The sequence below is a fragment of the Phyllopteryx taeniolatus genome, chromosome 13 (genome assembly GCF_024500385.1).
Source record: "Phyllopteryx taeniolatus isolate TA_2022b chromosome 13, UOR_Ptae_1.2, whole genome shotgun sequence".
Classification (NCBI taxonomy): Eukaryota; Metazoa; Chordata; class Actinopteri; order Syngnathiformes; family Syngnathidae; genus Phyllopteryx; species Phyllopteryx taeniolatus.
The window spans coordinates 9332419-9350861 of record NC_084514.1 but is presented as its reverse complement, the minus strand read 5'-3'; the positions used below and the strand labels follow the sequence as shown (position 1 = coordinate 9350861).

Sequence of the window (18443 nt, the reverse complement as noted above, 5' to 3'; positions counted from 1 at the left end):
ATAACAAAGCATTGATTATCTTTTTTTTAATCAAAACAAAACATTAACTTCGAAAAACATGAATGCAAATGTTTGCCTGTTTTCCGACATTTTACGGACCAAAGCGGTAACTGAATCGTAATAAATATGTTTCTATAAATATATATATATATAAACACTTTTCCTCTCAGGGGATGTATTAAAAAAGTAAATCGTATGTATTAAAATCATTGAAAGTGTTTTCCAGTATTGATGTGTTTATGCGAGCCTTGTAGGGTGAGGGTGGGCTTTATTTTTGTGTGTGTGTGTGGGGGGCGGTGGGGTGGGGGCTGCGGTTGTGTTTCCGCACCACCGCAGCAATGTCACCTTCACGGGGCGGCTCCGTGGCGGTTGGCATCCTTCACAATGTAACAGATTAGCTTTGCAAGGCGGCCATGTTGATGAGGTCATCACTCGCCAAGGTCACACGCACACACATACAGTTAAAGCCGCCCACCCTTCCCTTCCACCTCTTTAGAGCCTTGTTCCTATCATTTGTAGACCTTTTCCCCATTACGGCACGCATACTTCCGGGTGGCAAAAACATCTGGCACGACCAGAAAACAAACCCTCACGTCATTTGACCAAGGCAGAGCAATGAAATGTGTTGTGTCAGTCGAAAAGAATGCTTGGAAGGGGGACAGAATGTCGGTCCGAAATGTACTTTTCGACAGGAAAATGCATTCAAAAATCGACGTGATGGAAATTCCGACATTGTTAACGTGACCGAGGGATTGCGATATGATTGAGTAACTAATTAATTGACTTTTTCGTTGCTCGGATTAATTTGGACGTTGAAATGGATAGCGGGCTAGCCATTGTGTTTGAATTCAAACTCCTACATTTTATAAATACCTGTGAGAAAATGCCTTTCACAAACCCAATGACAGCTGTTTGGTTCCTTTAGAAGTGGCGACTACGTCTTGCCGTCTTCTCTGTACAACTGCATCGGTGGCTTGAGATACAAGTTCAGTTTGTTCCATGACCACGTTTGTAACCTAAAACACTCATCGTACCGCAAATCATCTTTCCCCATTGAAATTAATAGAAATGCCCTTAATCTGTTCCAGCCCCCCCCCCCCCCCCCCAAAAAAAAACTCCTACATTTTGTTTGTTTTCTAATCAGGAAAATATCATGCTATGATATTAAATTTCACCCTCAAAAGTTTTTGTTGGCATTTTCAGTTCAAGACACCAGTCGTCAAACATTTTCTGCTAGCCGGAAGTATCCGGGTACCTGTTGTTTACAAATGTTACTAGATGCAAAATAGTATGTATGAACAATGACACAATACTGTAACAACTTCTCAGCTGTCATTACGCGAGTACCTGTGACGAATTGTGTGAATGACTTTTCAGTACATCTGTAAAGTAATCATAACAATTTTTTCTTTTTTATTTATTTTTTTTCTTTTTCCTCCCGCATTTTGTTCTGTTACAGCTTTATTCCTAAATGGATCAAATAAAAATGTCCCCTTTCAATTCTACACAAAACATCCCATAATGACCACAATGAGCACTTGGAAAAAGTTCTGGGTGCATTTTTACACATTTATTCAATATTAAAAGTAAAAGGGTGAAGTACTGTGAATACTTTCCTGGTGCACTTGTTTCAGCCTCGGTCCAAAATATGTGTTTCTCGCTACATTCGACACACAACACATTATAATGACAACATGCAAAAGTATTTATGAAATGTTTGCAAATGTATTGAAAATAATAAATGACGTGTGGACAAAAGTATTCATAGGACTTCAATTTTTTTCCCCCCACATTTTATTTTATTTTACTAAAACGATATTAGGGACTAATACATTTTATCTTGTGACCTTATTTCACAATTGATTTATTTACCCACCAAATGTTACACCCAAACCTCAGCAAATGACATGAAAACGGTTTTGGGGAATTAATTGTTTTGCCAATGTGTTAATAATCAAAAGAAAAAATGGTCCTGGGCACGAGCCACTGATATAAAATGAATTCTGATCCACTAACATACGCACGTTGGTGCAAAGAAAATTGGCCGGTACGCACGTGTCATGAATCTGACGGTGATTTCTGTGTACATGCTCAATTTAGAGCGAGAACATTTCTACACATTAGTAAATGAGGACTACTGTTCTTTTATGTCTTCAAAAGTTTAATTTGAGTCCAACCTTTCAAAAAAAATACAAAATCTGTCAAACTGATAGATTGCACCACAAGGTGGCGCATCGAGGTCAGAATTGGAAAAGTATGTCATGTTGGAGACTACCGCAGAATGCCACATGGCCAGAGAGAGCCAATCACAACCATAAGCTTTAGAAGGAGGAAGTGATGTTAAAAAAAATAGAACATCTTGAGTTTTTGCGGCTATTTTTCAAACGTAATTCAAATTTCCAAAAGCAACTGTAATCCCAGTAATGTAATTGATTACAATTACATATATTTTGTCATTAAAATGACTTATTCCGCAACAGTGCTTGTGACTCCCGAGACCGGACCGGGAGGAGAGCCCGTCCGGGAGGAGAAGCCGCCCGGCCGGCGTGCACTACGGCCGGCCGCTCTCTGTGCCTTGTGCTCGCCTCTGCTCCTCCTCTTCCAGCAAGAGGGGAAAAAAGAAAAAAAGCGGCGAGCTGGACCGTTTCAAGCTCCCCTTTTCGCGAATTGATTCTACTATTGGCCCACTCGAAATGGCGAGGGGTGGCCGCCCGTTAAATATTGGTGCTCCACGCCCTTCCCACGCGTTAAACTCACTCGTGTTTGACACAACTCGAGTTAAAATGTCGATATGTATTCGTGGGAGCGAGTCGGTTGAGCGTCGGTGTACGCCAAAGCAGGAAACAAGGAGAGCACGCGCCCTCGGGCTCCTCCCTGTGTGTACCCGAGAATGGTACATTCCACAATTTATTCCAGGGAAAGACTGACAGTTTTTTGGGTCATGAAGCAGCTGTTGAAGTCAGAGGTTCGCCCTCCCTCCGCCAGAATAAGGAAATAGTACATTTACAATTGGGGGGGGGGGGAACCGGCAACGTCGTATCCACAAATTCACAGTTACCTTATTAAAATGTCTTTTTAAAAAAAGAGTTTCAAATAATTTTTAGATGGTTAAAATACAAAATTTGCTGTCTGGGGCAGCACTGTGAAATCGTGGCGAACGTGTCTGCCTTGCAGTTCAGAAATTCTGGGTTTGAATCACCGGTACGCCTCCAATAGGCCAAAAACTTTCTGGTTTTGCTTCTCAAGGCCTACCGCGTACTGCGCAACGCGGTCGAACACGTTCGCGTCAAAATGAGAGTTCCCACTCACCCCCGCACATTGAGCGATATGAGTATATGGAGGCCCTGAACAACAAACTTCTGATGTTGGACATACAAGATATTGTATATGAAACCGTAAAAAGATAGATTAATACTTAAGGAAGAAGCGGGTTGCTCGTGTGTGGATATTTCAAAAGAGTTTTGCTGGCTCCCATTAATTTGAACGGGCCCAGCTCGGCATGTTTTGCGAGCGTAGATTTCGGCCACAAGCGTTGCTTTTTCATCCACAGGCACATTAGAAATGATAAATTGGAAAACACGATATTTCATGCTTGATGTACTTACTCTATTTATATGGCTTGGCGGCAGTGTTGGGAGCAACTAATTAAGTGTAACGAGATTACGTCATTTAATTTCAAAATTGATGTAATTGTAATGCTTGGGAGAGAATGTTATTAGGGTTGCTTGTGGGAATTTCCATGGTTACAATTTTCGTTACATTTGAAAAATAGCTGCAAAAGCTCATCTTGTTTTTCATATGACTTCCTGATATATATAATATTCCCACGTTTTTTCCCCATATTTGTACAGTTTTCGTGTGCTGATTTTTTTGTGCGTGCAGAAGTAAGGCAAATTCCTTGTGAAAATTGAAAAAGTAAAGTTTCCATTTCTGGTTCTGAAGTTGCTGTCAGACTTTTCCTCTTTGTCTTCACTCCGTTGGAGAGGGCAAAACAAATACAATTACAAGAAGCCAAAGAAAAAGCAAAACTGACTTTAGTATTTAACATCAGTCCCTCATTCTGTGTGTGTGTGTGTGTGTATATATACCTGCATGTTCATGTCTGTGTGTTTTTGTGAACATAAAAATGTGTGTGTGTGAACAAAAATGTGTGGGTGTTCTCCCGCCATGCAGCCTCTTAATGGAGATCATGTGTGGAGTCGGCACACAAAAACATGCTAACCCCCAACTACACACACACACACACAGATACAGTGTGTGCCTCTGTCAGCAAGTTAACAACTCCTATGGGAGGTCCACCACAGTGTGTGTGTGTGTGTGTGTGTGGGGGGGGGGGGGGGGGGGCTATGTTTTCATATTTGCGTGAGTGTGTGTTTTTGTCTGCGTTCTTTCGTGTATGTGGTTGCGTGTTTTTGTATGTTTTTTTTTTTTTCATGAATTCACGTGTTTTGTACCAACTCACTCACAACCTTACTCAAATGTTCTCCCAAATTACAAATTTAAAACTCACTCACTCACAAACTCTCGAACTGACAAACCGATTTAAAGGCTACGTTCGCACTGCAGGTTCATTCCGATTTGTTTGGCCAATGTGTCATGTATGTCCTTCCCCCCCCCCCCCCCCCCCCCCATGTCAGTGTGAACAGTACAATTACACAATTCTGAAAAACTTTTTTAGAGCCGATGAGGAGAACCAGTCAGAAATTGCATTTGGTTTTGTAATGCGAACAACTACATAAAAAGATCGGATTTGACCCCCCAAAAAACAACAACCAAAAACATCCCAATTGGGCGTCACGTCCTGCAGTGCGAACGTAGCCAAACTCATGAAACTCACTCGGTGTGAGGCTCAACAAGGTCTTGTACCCCTTTTTCAAATGCGGAGACGACGGAAGGTCTGGATCCAATTTGACGTGGGAGTGGACAGACGTCTGTGTCACGAGCGCGCAAATCAAAGAGTCTTTGTCGGGACTGCTTCAGCAACAGCAAACCTGTCAAGAGTCTGCACCAAAACGTGCGTGTGGTCCGTACATTTGAAACCGACTCCATTTTCATATCGTGTTTGAATGGCTGACCGAGCCGGCGGATCAATGCAGGATTCAATACATCTTCGTCTTCATTTTATGTAGCCGTTTATTTTCCATCCATCCAATTTTTTTCTTTTCCCCCACGTTTCCTGTTCAGTGCCACAGGGAGCTGGAGCTTAGCCCTGTAAAACTTCGGACAAAAGTCAAACGGCTTTTTTTAATTTTAATTTTGTCATTTTTTTTTGTATTTAGTTTGTTCAACTTATTCATTTGTATTTTACTTATTCATTTACATTATATATTTCATAGTTCTTTTGTTTAGTTAATCCAGTTTATTTTCAACTTTACTTAATTATTCGATTGTTTTATTCATATTCATTCTACTTTTTATTTTTTTTTATGTTCATTCTATTTTTTTTTTATTCCTCATTGTTTTTTTCATTTATCAGATTTGATTCATTCATGTGTAGTTTATATTTTATTCTACTTATTTTAATCCTTCCATTTTTTTATTTTTTTTTTATTTTTTAAATGTTTGTTTGTTTGTTTATAGCCAAGATGACTTGTATCGGTGCAGAAATCCATTTTCTCTCGAGGCAGAAGTGATGCCAACACACGACAACCAACTTCTCTTGTTCCGATTCAGAGGACAGTGCTACTGTCTGACAACGGGAATTGTTTCTTAGCCAGAAAACGTCAGCTAACTCCTTCCTAACAACATGAACAGTGAGCTACGAGTAAATGCAGTCAAAATGATGACTGGTATTGATGATAGTGTAAATCTGCCACACATCCTGCTTTAAGCCGGGTACATGCACTATATAACTGGAAGGCAGCGTATTATTTACTGCAGGTAAAGCGCTCAGAGCCCAGTTGTGGAGAGGTGGGAGGGATTTGCTGGATTTTGGGGCAATGGGGTAGGGGTTGCGATTTACTAACCAGTATGGTTTGACATTTTTCTTTAAATAAAGGGCATAGTTTTATTTATTTATTTATTTATTTATTTATTTTGGGGCTCTGACTTGTGAGCGCAAACTTGAGCCCTGTTTGGTGGCGGTGAACTCAACAGAGTATAGTTCAGTATATGCGCAGCCAACTAACGCGTTCGGCGCAACGGGTGAATGCGTTTCCTTCCGGCTCGGATAAATGGCAGAACCCGACAGCAGCCAGGAGACTGTGAAGAAGGCAGAACCACCAAAGATGACAACAGCTGTGTTCGTTTACATAGATCCGCTCATACTTGTAAACTTGCCGTAAAGAAAACAATTGGATTGCCAGCCAATCGCAGGGCACATACAAATAAACAACCATTCGCACTCACAGTCACACCTACAGGCAATTTAGAGCTGTTGTTTTTGGGATGTGGGAGGAAACCGGAGTGCCCGGAGAAAGCCCACACAGGCACGGGGAGAACATGCAAACTCCACACAGGTGTGGACGGGGATTGAACCCCGGTCCTCAGAACCATGACGCAGATGCTCCAACCAGTCGTCCACCGTGCCGCCTTAGGACGTCATGTTAAAGAGACCCCGGACTGTTGAACAGCTGAAGCTGTACATCGAGCGAGAATGGGAAAGAATTCCACCTACAAAGCTTCAACAATTAGTGTCCTCACTTCCCAAACGTTGATTGAATGTTGTTGAAAGAAAAGGTGACGTAACACAGTGGTAAACATGACCCTGTCCCAGCTTTTTTGGAACGGGTTGCAGCCATCACATTCTAAGTGAATGATTATTTGCTAAAAACAATCAAGTTTATCAGTTTGAACATTAAATATCCTGTCATTGTTGTTTATTCAATTAAATATAGGTTGAACATGATTTGCAAATCCTTGTATTCCATTTGTATTTCTGTTTAACACAGCGTTCCAGCTTCACTGGAATTGGGGTTGTATTTGGATGTAACTCTCGAAGGTAAGGTGTTTTTATTTATTTATTTATTTTTTAAAGCATAGAGGGAGCCTGGCGATTGTCGAGAGCTCTTTTGAGAAGCCACTGAGCTCTAATGGAGACATTCCAACAAGACGGCTGATTGGCAGGCAAAAAGGAAGAGACGTTCATTTAGACATGAATGGATGAAAGCCTGATGAGAGGCATCCATGAGTGATGAAAAATACAGTTTTGGCGTGATTGCGCTCCAACCTGTTAGTGTGTGTGTGTGTGTGTGAGCGCCCCTTTGCTTCGTTAGGGTAATTACAGCTTTGCCGTGTAAATAAGGCCATCATAAAAGGGGGTGAGACACGCCCACCCCTTTGGCTGCCCCAATTAACCTAACTCTCCTTGGAATAAATGTGCGGGAAAAAATCTGCATGCAAAAACGTACACGCGTGTGATTTTCATCGACATTTACACATAGCATGTCTCGTAGACGGGCAGCAAGCGCTAAAGATTAAGGAAGTGAACGCACGACCGTCGTCGACTCGGCATGGTCTCAGGGCCGTGCTGCAGCTGGTGCCCTTCTATGGCAACACACACACTCACACACACGCACTTGTGGAGTTGAACCGAAGACTCACAGGATTTGCAGGGAATAGTTTTGATGCGCTTTTGAAGTACATATTTCCCGGAGATTTCTGGTTGAACTCCAAATAGTACCACTTTTGGGCCATGCGTGGGTATATTTTCCAGCACACACGCACACAAGCTTTGTAGCCAGGTGATATCTGTATGCATAAGGCATCATCTGAGGCTTAACTGGCTGCTGGAGCCGCGGCGAGCAGCATCTATCATCGCGGCCGTGCTGATGAATGTCTGTCCTGAGTGGCTGAGGGAGAGGAGGAGAGCAAGATGAAAATGGCAGAGGATGGGGAGACAGAGGGAGGGGTGGGTTGGGTTGGCGGGGGTGAAGTTGAGTAAGATAAGAAAGTAAGAATGGTGCAAAAAGACAAGAAGTATGTGCACGGGGGTGAAATATCAGAGGAGGAAGAGCGGGGGATACAGTAGAAGGCGAGGGGGGAAAGTGGGTCAGAGGAGAGGAAGATGATGTGGAGGAGAAGGAAGAAGATGGAGAGATGGTACCGGAGGGAGAGGCGAGGGAGGAGGAGGAGGAAGAGAGGAAGAATTGGGATGAGCGGCGTCACTATGCATGCTCACAACCGTATTGTTACAAAATAAGCACATTCATGGAATAGCTTCCGCAGTCGATCCAACGTGCACATTCGAGTTAGTTAAAGTCATTGGAATCCCTGCAGGGAAATTAAATGTTGCTCAGTTTATTATTTCTTTACATTTATTTGACTGTATTATTGTTACTTTTTTTAAATTGCTGAAGAGAAATTAAGCTTTATTTTGTCATCATACCAATTTTATTTCCTGGGGACAATTTATTCTTCTTCTTCATTATTATTATTATTATACTCACTTTAAACACTGAAGAGAAATTAAGCTTTGCTCCTTTTATACATTTTCTAAATTATTATCATATTATTAGTATTATTACTATTACTATTATTATATATATTGTTTAACTGTTATCTCCGCTTTGTATGGTGTGTTTGAGGGCCCTTGCGAAATAATACTCAAGTTTATTTGTATAGCCCTTAAAGAGTCTCAAAGGGCTTCACAGGGCCACAATTCACAAAGATGGACGACATCCCCGAGTCTCAATCCTCCAACCAAGCAAGAAAAAAATGTTACAATATTATAATTTTTTTTGGGTGCAAGAAAATTTGACAAGGGACCACAGATGGAGAAATCCCCCTTCCAGGATGACCAGGCTGCAATGGATGCCGACGATAGTCCCGGGGAGGACGCCGCTTTGGGGCGTCCCACAGGGCGCCGTTCAAGCCAGCACCGTTCCTGGTCTCAGCAACATGCGAAAAAGCTCCTTCGGCAAAATGGGACTGATTTAGCTCCCCGAGAAGAACTGGGTGAAAGGTTAGCTATTCAAAGCATTTATACACGATGGTAAGTTGCTAATAAACGTGCAAACAACTGCATCAGACAAGGACATTTGTTCAACTAGGGAATCGCTTCTCGACCTGCTGCGCGGCTAATTGGAAAAGTCCGACGGACAGAAGAGGACTGATGGCGACCGACAAGCTTATCGGCTTCTGCGTGTTTGATAACACCGAGGAAGCGGACCGGGAAGCGCAAGTGAAGCTCCAAAGCCACGAGCTGGGATCAATACAGCTGCTTGCGAGGAGGAGATACTGATAGTCAGTGGCTGCTTTTATTTTGTTGTGCAAGCGAGTAAGTGTAGTGACTGAGCCTCAGCACGGTCTCACAGCTGTACAGCAAGCGCCAAAGCTTAAAACAAATGGTCTGTACCTCACCGTAGCTCCCTCGACATGGTCTTTATAGTCGCGCGGCAAGTGTTAAAGCTTCAAAACAATAACTCACTCAGCATGGTCTCACAGCCGTGTGGCAAGTGCAGAAGCTTCATTTGCTACACGCAAGACCGTAACTCACTTAGCGCGGTCTCACAGACAGAGAACAAGCGCTAACGTTGAAGGTTGTATGCGCAAGAGATGCGCATGTGAGGTGGTACGTGCAAGACCATAGCAAAATCAGCATGGTCTCACAGCCGTGCAGCGAGTGCAGAAGCTTCATTTGGTATGCGCAAGACCGTAACTCACTCAGCGCAGTCTCACAGACGGAGAACAAGAGAGAACTATTTTCATCGTCGGGTCTTGTTGCACCGACTTGTCAAAAGATGCTTGTGGTCACACGTGAGCGAAAATAAAGCGCTCCTGCGCACGCACACACGCACTAGGCAGCGCAGCCTCAGCACAGTCTTGTTTTTTGTAGTATGAGATCACAAAAACTATGAATAAACGCGTGCCTGTACTTTGTTTGGATAGATCTACTGCTAAGACTGAAGGTGATATGCACAAGAGTGTAACTAACTGAGCATGGTCTCACGGCCGTGCAGCAGGTTTGCACACAACATGGTCTCACAGCCATAGAAAAAAGAAAAAAAATGCGAAAGCTGAAGTTGGTATGCAAACGATCATAGCTAACTGGGCGGACTCACAGCTGTGCAGCAAGTCCTAAAGCTTAAGCTTGTTTGGCAAGACCATAACTAACTTTGCATGGTCTCACAGCTGCACGTCTTTCCACGTTTCACGTACCATCACCCTCTGTACCTGTTTCCTCCTGATTTGTTGGTCGTTGAACTGCTAGACAGTTGGAGTACTGCATGTTCTTGACACTGATCATGCTAATGATTTCTCCCAATAATTCAGAAACAGAAACATATCAATAAGTACCACTTGATTTCTACAACATATCTACCATTGTTTACATTTTCAAATGATCACAAAATGACAATGTCCCATCACCGGTGAGCAATTTTTACAACAGGCTCGCGGGCTACTCATGTGGGCCTTAGGGGGCCCACGAGCACCACGATGGTGACCCTGTACTCTAACCCAACAGTTTGAATCAGTTTTTCACCTAGTATTTGCTCATATGGGGTTCAGTCGGTCTTTTAGTAAGTGAGGAGTGTGGTTTTAGAGTTACTCCATGTGTAAAGGGACAATTTCTGTTCTGATTTGGCATCATATCAATAAAATTCCATCCATCCATTCTCGGAGCCGCTTCTCCTCGCAAGGGTGGCGGGAGGGCTGGAGCCTATCCCAGCTATCTTCGGGCAGGAGGCGGGGTACACCCTGAACTGGTCGCCAGCCAATCGCAGGGCACACAAAAACAAACAACCATTCGCACATACATTCACACCTACGGGCAATTTAGAGTCTTCAATTAACCTACCATGCATGTTTTTGGGATGTGAGAGGAAACCGGAGTGCCCGGAGAAAACCCACGCAGGCACAGGGAAAACATACAAATTCCACACAGGCGGGGCCGGGATTTGAACCCCGGTCCTCAGAACTGTGAGGCAGACGCTCTAACCAGTCGCCCAGCGTGAATTGAAATGGAAAAATTTAATTGAAGAGTTGAACAACTGTGTGTGTGGTGTAAACTACAACACCGTCATGGAGAAAACTTGAGCAACTTGAACATGAGCAGAGGGGAGGGGGAGGGAAAAAAACAAGAGAAAATGAGACGCTGCGCCTTTAAGAAGCCCCCCACCTTCCTACAACAGGGGGGGGCGTGAGCCTAATCTTGGAAGAGCGATTGAAAAAAAAAAAAAAAAAAAAAAAAAAAAAAAAGCAGCAAGCTCCACCACCGTCGGCCGGTTTCAAGTCGCCCACCCTGCCTGGACTGAAACCCTGCCTGATTTGTGGGCAATGTTGGGGATGTGAAAAAAAAGAAGGAAAACCAGAGAGAGAGAGAGAGGTGGAGAGAGAGGGAGAGACAACACGAACCGGGTAGCTATGGAGATAGTAGCTCCTGCTCGCTTTCTTTGACAGGTGTCGAGGAGTGGGATAAAAATCATAAAAGTGTAAGCCGAGCAGCTTCCAAGATGTACGGCAAGGGTAAGGGAGCCGTGGTCCCCTCCGACAGCCAAGCCAGAGAAAAGTAAGTCAATTATCACTACTTGTGTGTGTGTGGTGGGGATGGGGGGGGGGTTTAGCCTAGCATTGGCTCAACTTGCTAACTACTGTCATTGACTTTTTAAAGTGTGGCTATTCATGAGCCATTTTAGCATGGTTCGGCTAACCCGCTACAGCCGGTTTGTCTTCTTTAAGTTGAGCTTTAAAAGTGGACCCACGCTTGGCATGTGGGTACGTGCTAACCAAGGCGGCGGCGGCGGTGGTGGTGAGTGGGGGGTGAACAATGCCTTGGAAGCAACCCCGGCTGCGAGGCTTTGTGTGTGCCCCACCACCCACCCCTCAGTAAAAATAGACATACAGCTGTTTGCTGGCTTTTGTTTGCTCCAGACGCTCACCGGCTCGCGTGGCCACACCGTAGCCGAGCACGGGTGCCCGCTGGTCGGATGGCGCAGCAGCAGCCAGTCCCCCCCACCACCCATCCCTTTCGTTTGTGCGCCACCCTAAAACTTTGTCGTTCCCCGTCAAAACTGGCGTGGAAGTGCCGGTTTTGGTGGTGCCGAACGGAGCCGGAGCGTTTAAGAGAGACATCGGCGGCGGGACTGGCGGGTTCGCGTGGGTACGAGGGATAGCGGCTGCCGGTTTCTTTGTCAAGAGCCGTTTATTCAACGGGGTCTGTCTTCTAACGTGTGCACGGAAATAGATTTGGGTTTAAAAAGTTGAACCGTAGTGATCTATAAATCGCCGACACATGCATACTAAACCAGTCTGGCTTGGCTCCACAATCTGGACTTTCTGAGGAAAACTAGTTTCCTGTCATATTTGGGATGCTTCGTTATAGATTACCGAGTGCAACGATAAGAATGTTATTAACTGTGTAAACTGTTTAAGTAACATTAGTGTCTGTCAGAGGTGCAAAAACAAGTTGCGCCGTAAATCAATCACTAATGTGAAAGCAGTGCAGCAAGTGCTAAAACTTCATCCTCGCTTTGAGACGATTATTTTTTTTTTTGTCATGCTCAAATTTAAGGTGGTATGCCCAAGACCATAACTAACTCAGCATGGTCTCACAGCCATGCAGTAAGTGCTCAAACTTGGCACGCACAAGACTGTAACTAACTCAGCATGGTCTCTCAGCTGTGCGGCAAGTGCAAACTAGAATAGCACAACTCTCTTTACGCTACGATATGACCGTTCCACATTCAAAATTTGGATGGAATTTAAATATATTTTTTTCAGATTTGACCAGGTTCTAAAGCGTTTGGGGGGTACTACCGTATTGGCACGCTATCGAAGTCCGCTTCCATCGCCCGCCTCCTGTTTCACGGCCCTTTTTCGCCTCTCCCGCTTCTTCTCCCCGTGTTGAATTATTGACACAGACCCGAGCATCTTCTCTCAGCCGAGCGGAGCGAGATACGGCGGCGGGGCGGCCTCATCCATGTTTAAAGAAGGAGGTCGCTATTGTCAAGACGCTTCCTCGCTCGCCGTGTGGCGGTCAAGGAGAGATTTTGCACCTTTACGGGAGCTAACCAGAAGCTAACCTAGTGGTCTCCATTGCCACTCACTGCTTGCCAAACATCACAAACAGATGGGACTGTGCAAAAAAAAAAAGTTTCCAGTTTTACCAGGTTCTGGTTGTAAAAACATGGTACCTCCTCTGCCCGACGTAACTCTAATCACTATTGACCCATTTCCATTGGTAGAAGCAAGTTCTATTTCTAGTACCTGGTAAGCTGGGGTCCCACATGTGCAAAGCTGCTACAAACCAGTGCCTATTGGCTGCAGTATGCCCCACAGTCTCCGCTTGGCAACGGCAACTTGTTTTCTCGCTGCCCTCAGTGTCCTCTTGGATAAAAATATGTTTAAAAAAAATAAGACGATGCACAGATGTTAGCTTGACTTGTTGCTGCGGTATTATTCTCCGCAGTCTATCCTTTGCCATGGCGGACTGTTGTTCTTGTTGCCCGTAGCTGCCTGTTGGATAAAAATGTGTCCCGAAATGAGAGCTAACGTTTAGCTTGCCTTGTTGCTGCATAATTATTCTCCGCAGTCTCCGACAGACTTCTTGCCTCCCGCAGTCTCCTGTTGGAGGAAAAATGTCTCGAAATAACAAAAACAAACCCACACACTCATGTTAGCTTGCCTTGTTCCTGCGGTATGACACTCAACAGTCTCTGCTTTGCCGTGGTGGCTCGTTTTCTTGCTGCCCGCAGTCTCTTGTTGGATAAAAAGGTGTCTTTTTACACTGCGATGTTGTCTCCTTTCATTGGTCTCATCTCGTTCCGACTGATGCGTTCAATGTATTTCTGTGTTCCCACCAGTGACTGTTTGGAAACATGCCCCTCTGATTTCCTATGCTACAGTTTAAACTCACCACCTTCACCACATATGATAAGTTTCTATTTCCTTCAGCCTGAACTTCTTAACTTCCTTCCTCTCCTCGAGGTTCCATTAAACTTGAATAATGCAACAGGGCAGGTAGACGCAAACACACATGCACGCGGTACATAAAAATTTCATGGAAGGACTCTCATCTGCCACGTAAACATGAATGAAGCGTCTTCTTTTTTTATTTTTTTTTATATATATAAATAGTAGCTTTGCTGTAGTTTAAATCCTCCCAGGAGTGATGAGGGGAGGCGTTTGTGTGTGGTTGTAAATGCAGCAAAGTGCACAGGTAAGCACTTCCTGTGTGTGTGTGTGTGTGTGTGTGTGTGTGCGTGCGTGCGTGTGTGTGTGTGTACGTGTGTGTGTCCCAAAACAGTAGTGACCTGCAAGTGACAGCGTCTTACACTCTACACCAGCGGTCACTGGGAGCTTTGTGACCTACAAATTGCTAGGAGCTCTAAGGAAAGTGGTTGGATTCCTGCGGCCGTGTGGTCAAGTATGTGTGTGAGAGACTGTGTGAGTGAGTCTGAGAGCTTGTCAACAGTACAGCAGTTGTAGCCTTTAATTTATTTGTTTTATTATTATAATTTTTTTTTTTTTTTTATAACTTCCAAATTTGTCTACTGCTGTATGCTTATTTGTGTTAGAATCACCAACAGTGGTGCCTTGAGATACAAGTTTTAACTAATTTCGTGACCACGCTCGCAACTCAAGCCACTCGTATGTCAAATCTTCTTTCCCACATGAAATCTATGGAAATGCCATTAATCCGTTCCAGCCTCCCTAAGTAACCGACAAAAATTATTTTTTTTAAAATGAGAACAATAGCTATTGGTAATATTGTTATTCAGAAAAAATACAGTAATGACATAATGAAATAGAATTAAACAGTTTTTGTCACAGATGGCATCCGTTGAATGGCCATTGTTCTGCTGCCTGCCTTGGCCACCTGGAGGCAGTATAAGATAGACAAACAAATATACTGTACATGGATTACATTACGTCTATTACAGTAGACGGCTCAGCTCCTTGCAGAGGATAAAGAATATATAACTGAGTACTGCTTTATTGAATCTTTAAATGTGTTGCTACACCGTTTGTGTTTTAGCCTTACCATTAAGCTAGCGGACAAAAGGCTAAACTATGTGCTTGTTTTAAATAAACTATGTGTAATTCTCCGAGTTTGATGGTTAGTTTAACAGTGAACTTCAACTGGGAGCAGTATGCTACAACTGCTCGAAACTTCTTTTTTAAAGAATTGTTTACTATTTGCCAAAGTGCTGCTTATTGTGAAGTGAGTTGAATTAAGTTCACTGCCACCATACCGAGCTCGTATCTCAAGTCAAAGCAGAAAAACCAGTCGAATGACGACTCGTATCTCAAAGCCGAGTCACTCGTATCTCAAGGCACCACTGTTGTTTGTGTTGTTGACGCAAGATCAGTTGGGTTCAGTTTGGCACTGTATAGTGAACGCCACCACCTATTCGATTGCTGTTCACAAATTAACCCGTTCACATTTTTGGGGGAAATTTCACCTATTTCTTGGAATATCTGCATATTTTTAGGCTCTTTCTGTAAAGCTACGATGCCACACGACACCAGCCATGGCTAATCGGAAAGTAGTAATTGATGTCATGAAAGTATGTTAAAGTTAAGAATCTCAATTGTTCAAACATATTTGAAGGTTGGGGAGGAGCTAAGTTTAGCCTGGGTTGTAACGGAGAGTACAGAGAGTCTTCGCTGCATATGTATGTTTCTCCTTTGCTCAGTGGCTACTAAAAAGTAGGGGTTGAACTACTAAAGTACACGCTCCGTTCATTAAGTAAGGCACCGTTCAGGCCACCACGTACCGATGAAATCAACACAATATTGCTTTTTACCCCAGATCTTTTGAGTTTTATCCACTTTAATCGATCAAGCCATTTTTCTTTTTACCCGCCCTCTTTCCTCGTCGCCAGTCCCGAGGTACCGGTGTTATGAATCTTTTAAGATTAGCGGTGATCCGAGTAGCAGATGCTAGCGAGGTTAACCACCGTTCACATCCACCACCAGCTCGTTTTTGTGCCCTTTGACTAGTGCGGACGTATGAAGCCTGTCGCGCCTTGTTGGCCGGACATTTTGCTGCTCCACAGAGCATTATAGTCCAGCAGTGGTAGCAGACCGGTAATTGTCCGATTGAAGGATGAGATGCAAAACAAAAAACACGTAGTTAGCAATTAGTCAACTTCAAGCTTTAATCGTTAAAGTTGACTAATCGGTTCAAACGCTAATAAAACGCTTAAGTTACCAAATGACGGACGTCTCGTTATTGCTTGACGATTGCTATTTTTATGGTTTGCAAAGTGGCGACATACACGCCGGTTTTGTTGCACTTCCAGGAAATTATTTTCAAAATTGAATCATCCATAAGTTGGTTATCTTAAAGGGTAATGTAATTATATCTAATTCTTTTGGGGTCACAGTTTGGGGTATATTTATGAGTACAGGCGGTTGTAAACATTTTTAGGCCAGCTTCTTTTTGCAAGTTTTTACTCTTCCACTATTTACTGTAGCTATTGCGATGGTTCACTGAATATGATTATGAAGTTGTAAAGGCTCCTAAAGCAAAACTCAACTGTACTACTTTTTGGCAAGCTTCTGAGACATCCCGGAGAACCCGTCTAACATGGGAGGCTTGCGTCACGGTGGGAAAAACATGTTAGGTCGCCTTTAACGCAGACAGGCAGGCACTTTAGTGTTTCTTGAACAGGAGGAGTTTTAAGTCATCCGTCCATGAGAAACAGCCTGCCAAAATAGCATTTCAGTGTAAATTATGATCAGCGCTGGAAGCCAGAGTGGATGACTCATTGGCGGTGATTGTCATCAAAGTGGGGCGAGCTCAACCTTTACATTAATCATCACTGCTCACGCGTCGCGTCTTGTCTGTTGTGGTGAACTGAAGACAATACAACTTGTTTTTTCTGTGTGTGGTTGCTTGCGCCGTAACCTCAGGCTGATCCCGTTTACAGCCAACTTTTATTTGTTACATGGTTTTAAGTAGGGCTGGCCGAGAAATAATTTGTATTATTTTCTCCTTTGTTTATAGTACAAGCAAATGATAATGACATTATTCAAAATAAATTTTATCCATTGGTTTAGTTTCATTCAGGGATTTGTTTTATTTCTTCTACCAAATAAACTTACAAAGTTTTTCTCCAGCAATTTCTTTGCCCAAGCATTGTTTTATCAACTTCCATAGAATTAATATAAATACTTTTTTTTTTTTTCTTCTTCTTAGATGTGGAAATACTTTCAAGTTCTTCCTCTTGGAAAAATGTATCTTTGGTCAAAACATGCATATAAACACCATCCTTAAAAAAGACATTTTAAATGTTCAACAATTTAACATCATAAAATGAGCTGTCAAACTGCATGGATTGAAGAGTCGCTCTTTTTTGTGTGTAGCAGTGAAGCAAGGTGACCTTGGCGCTTTTATAGTTGCAGCTTGGAAGCACATACCTTGGGTCAAAAGTTTAAAAAAAAAAAAAAATATATATATAAAATAGTTTTCATAATGTGGCTAAATCACTGCTTTTTGCAGCATATAAATGTTGCTCGATTGGTTGCGTGATTGCCTTTCATCCTTGTCAAGCGCAAAACAATGTCAAAATGATTACGCTCACCCCGTCTGTTTCTTAGCAGGAATTAAACTCACTAGTCCCTTTTTTTTGATATGACCAGTCGCTAGAGGAAAAGTCACTAGATATGGCGAACAAATCGTTAAATTGGCCGGACTGACTGTGCTTTTGTAAACTAGCGCTTCCCTTTTCGCAGCCATGTAGTTAGTCGAGGCACACACTAAAAATACATTCCGGGGTTTTAAGCGAACGAGGCACAGAACGGCCGCATAAATACATTATGAAGTATACATATATTCTGTTTTACAACAATACTTACAATATTTATAATTTATAATGTACCTGTGGATAAAAAAGCGAATCTTGTAGCCAAAATGTGCGCAACCAATACGTACCGTGACGGTTCCTTTGTTCCTTAACTATTACTCTATCATTTTGTGGTTTAATAAATGTGATAAAATATAATATACTGTATGTGCAGCATTAAACACCTATGCAGGCTTGCTGTTCAGGACGTCCATATATCCAATTGCTCAATGTGAGTTTACAACTGCCCCCCCCCCCCCCACAATCGCGTTCGACTGCATTGCGCAGTTTTTGGCAGGCCTAAACTAGACACCATATATCCGATACCAACGAGATGGAGTATACCAATCGTCAAATATTTTCCCAGACAAAGTAGGTGACAGACTTGATCGACGGCTCACGTTAGTTCTTTATGCTAAGGTGCTGGCGTGAAACTGGTCTGTTTGGCAAACCCTGCATACCAAAACGGTTGCTGCTGTTTCAAACAAGCCCCCCCCCCCCGCCCCCCCCCTCCCAATTTCCATGACCTGCCTCATGCTCGCATTGGCTTCATAACACTTTGAGCAAGCATTCAAGACAATTTGAGTTTTATCTGGGGTCTTTGTGAAAGTTCATCGAAACTCAATACACCTTTTTTTTTTTTTTTTTTTTTTTGTAGATTCCAATAATTCAGTTCAACCATATTTAACTTCTCAGACACATTGGTTCACA

At 43.1% G+C, this 18443-nt stretch overlaps 1 protein-coding gene across 3 annotated transcripts in view; it reads left to right on the top strand.

Annotated features, from left to right (window-relative positions):
• The first annotated feature begins 11138 nt into the window (after positions 1-11138).
• zgc:110158 (uncharacterized protein LOC553590 homolog) overlaps positions 11139-18443 on the top strand; it is a 43927-nt gene continuing 36622 nt past the window's right edge. For all 3 annotated transcript variants that reach the window (XM_061794823.1, XM_061794827.1, XM_061794824.1), the window contains exon 1: positions 11139-11449. In XM_061794823.1, coding sequence (XP_061650807.1) covers positions 11394-11449 — 56 coding nt within the window. In that variant the 5' untranslated portion in view covers positions 11139-11393. The remainder of the gene's footprint in view (positions 11450-18443) is intronic.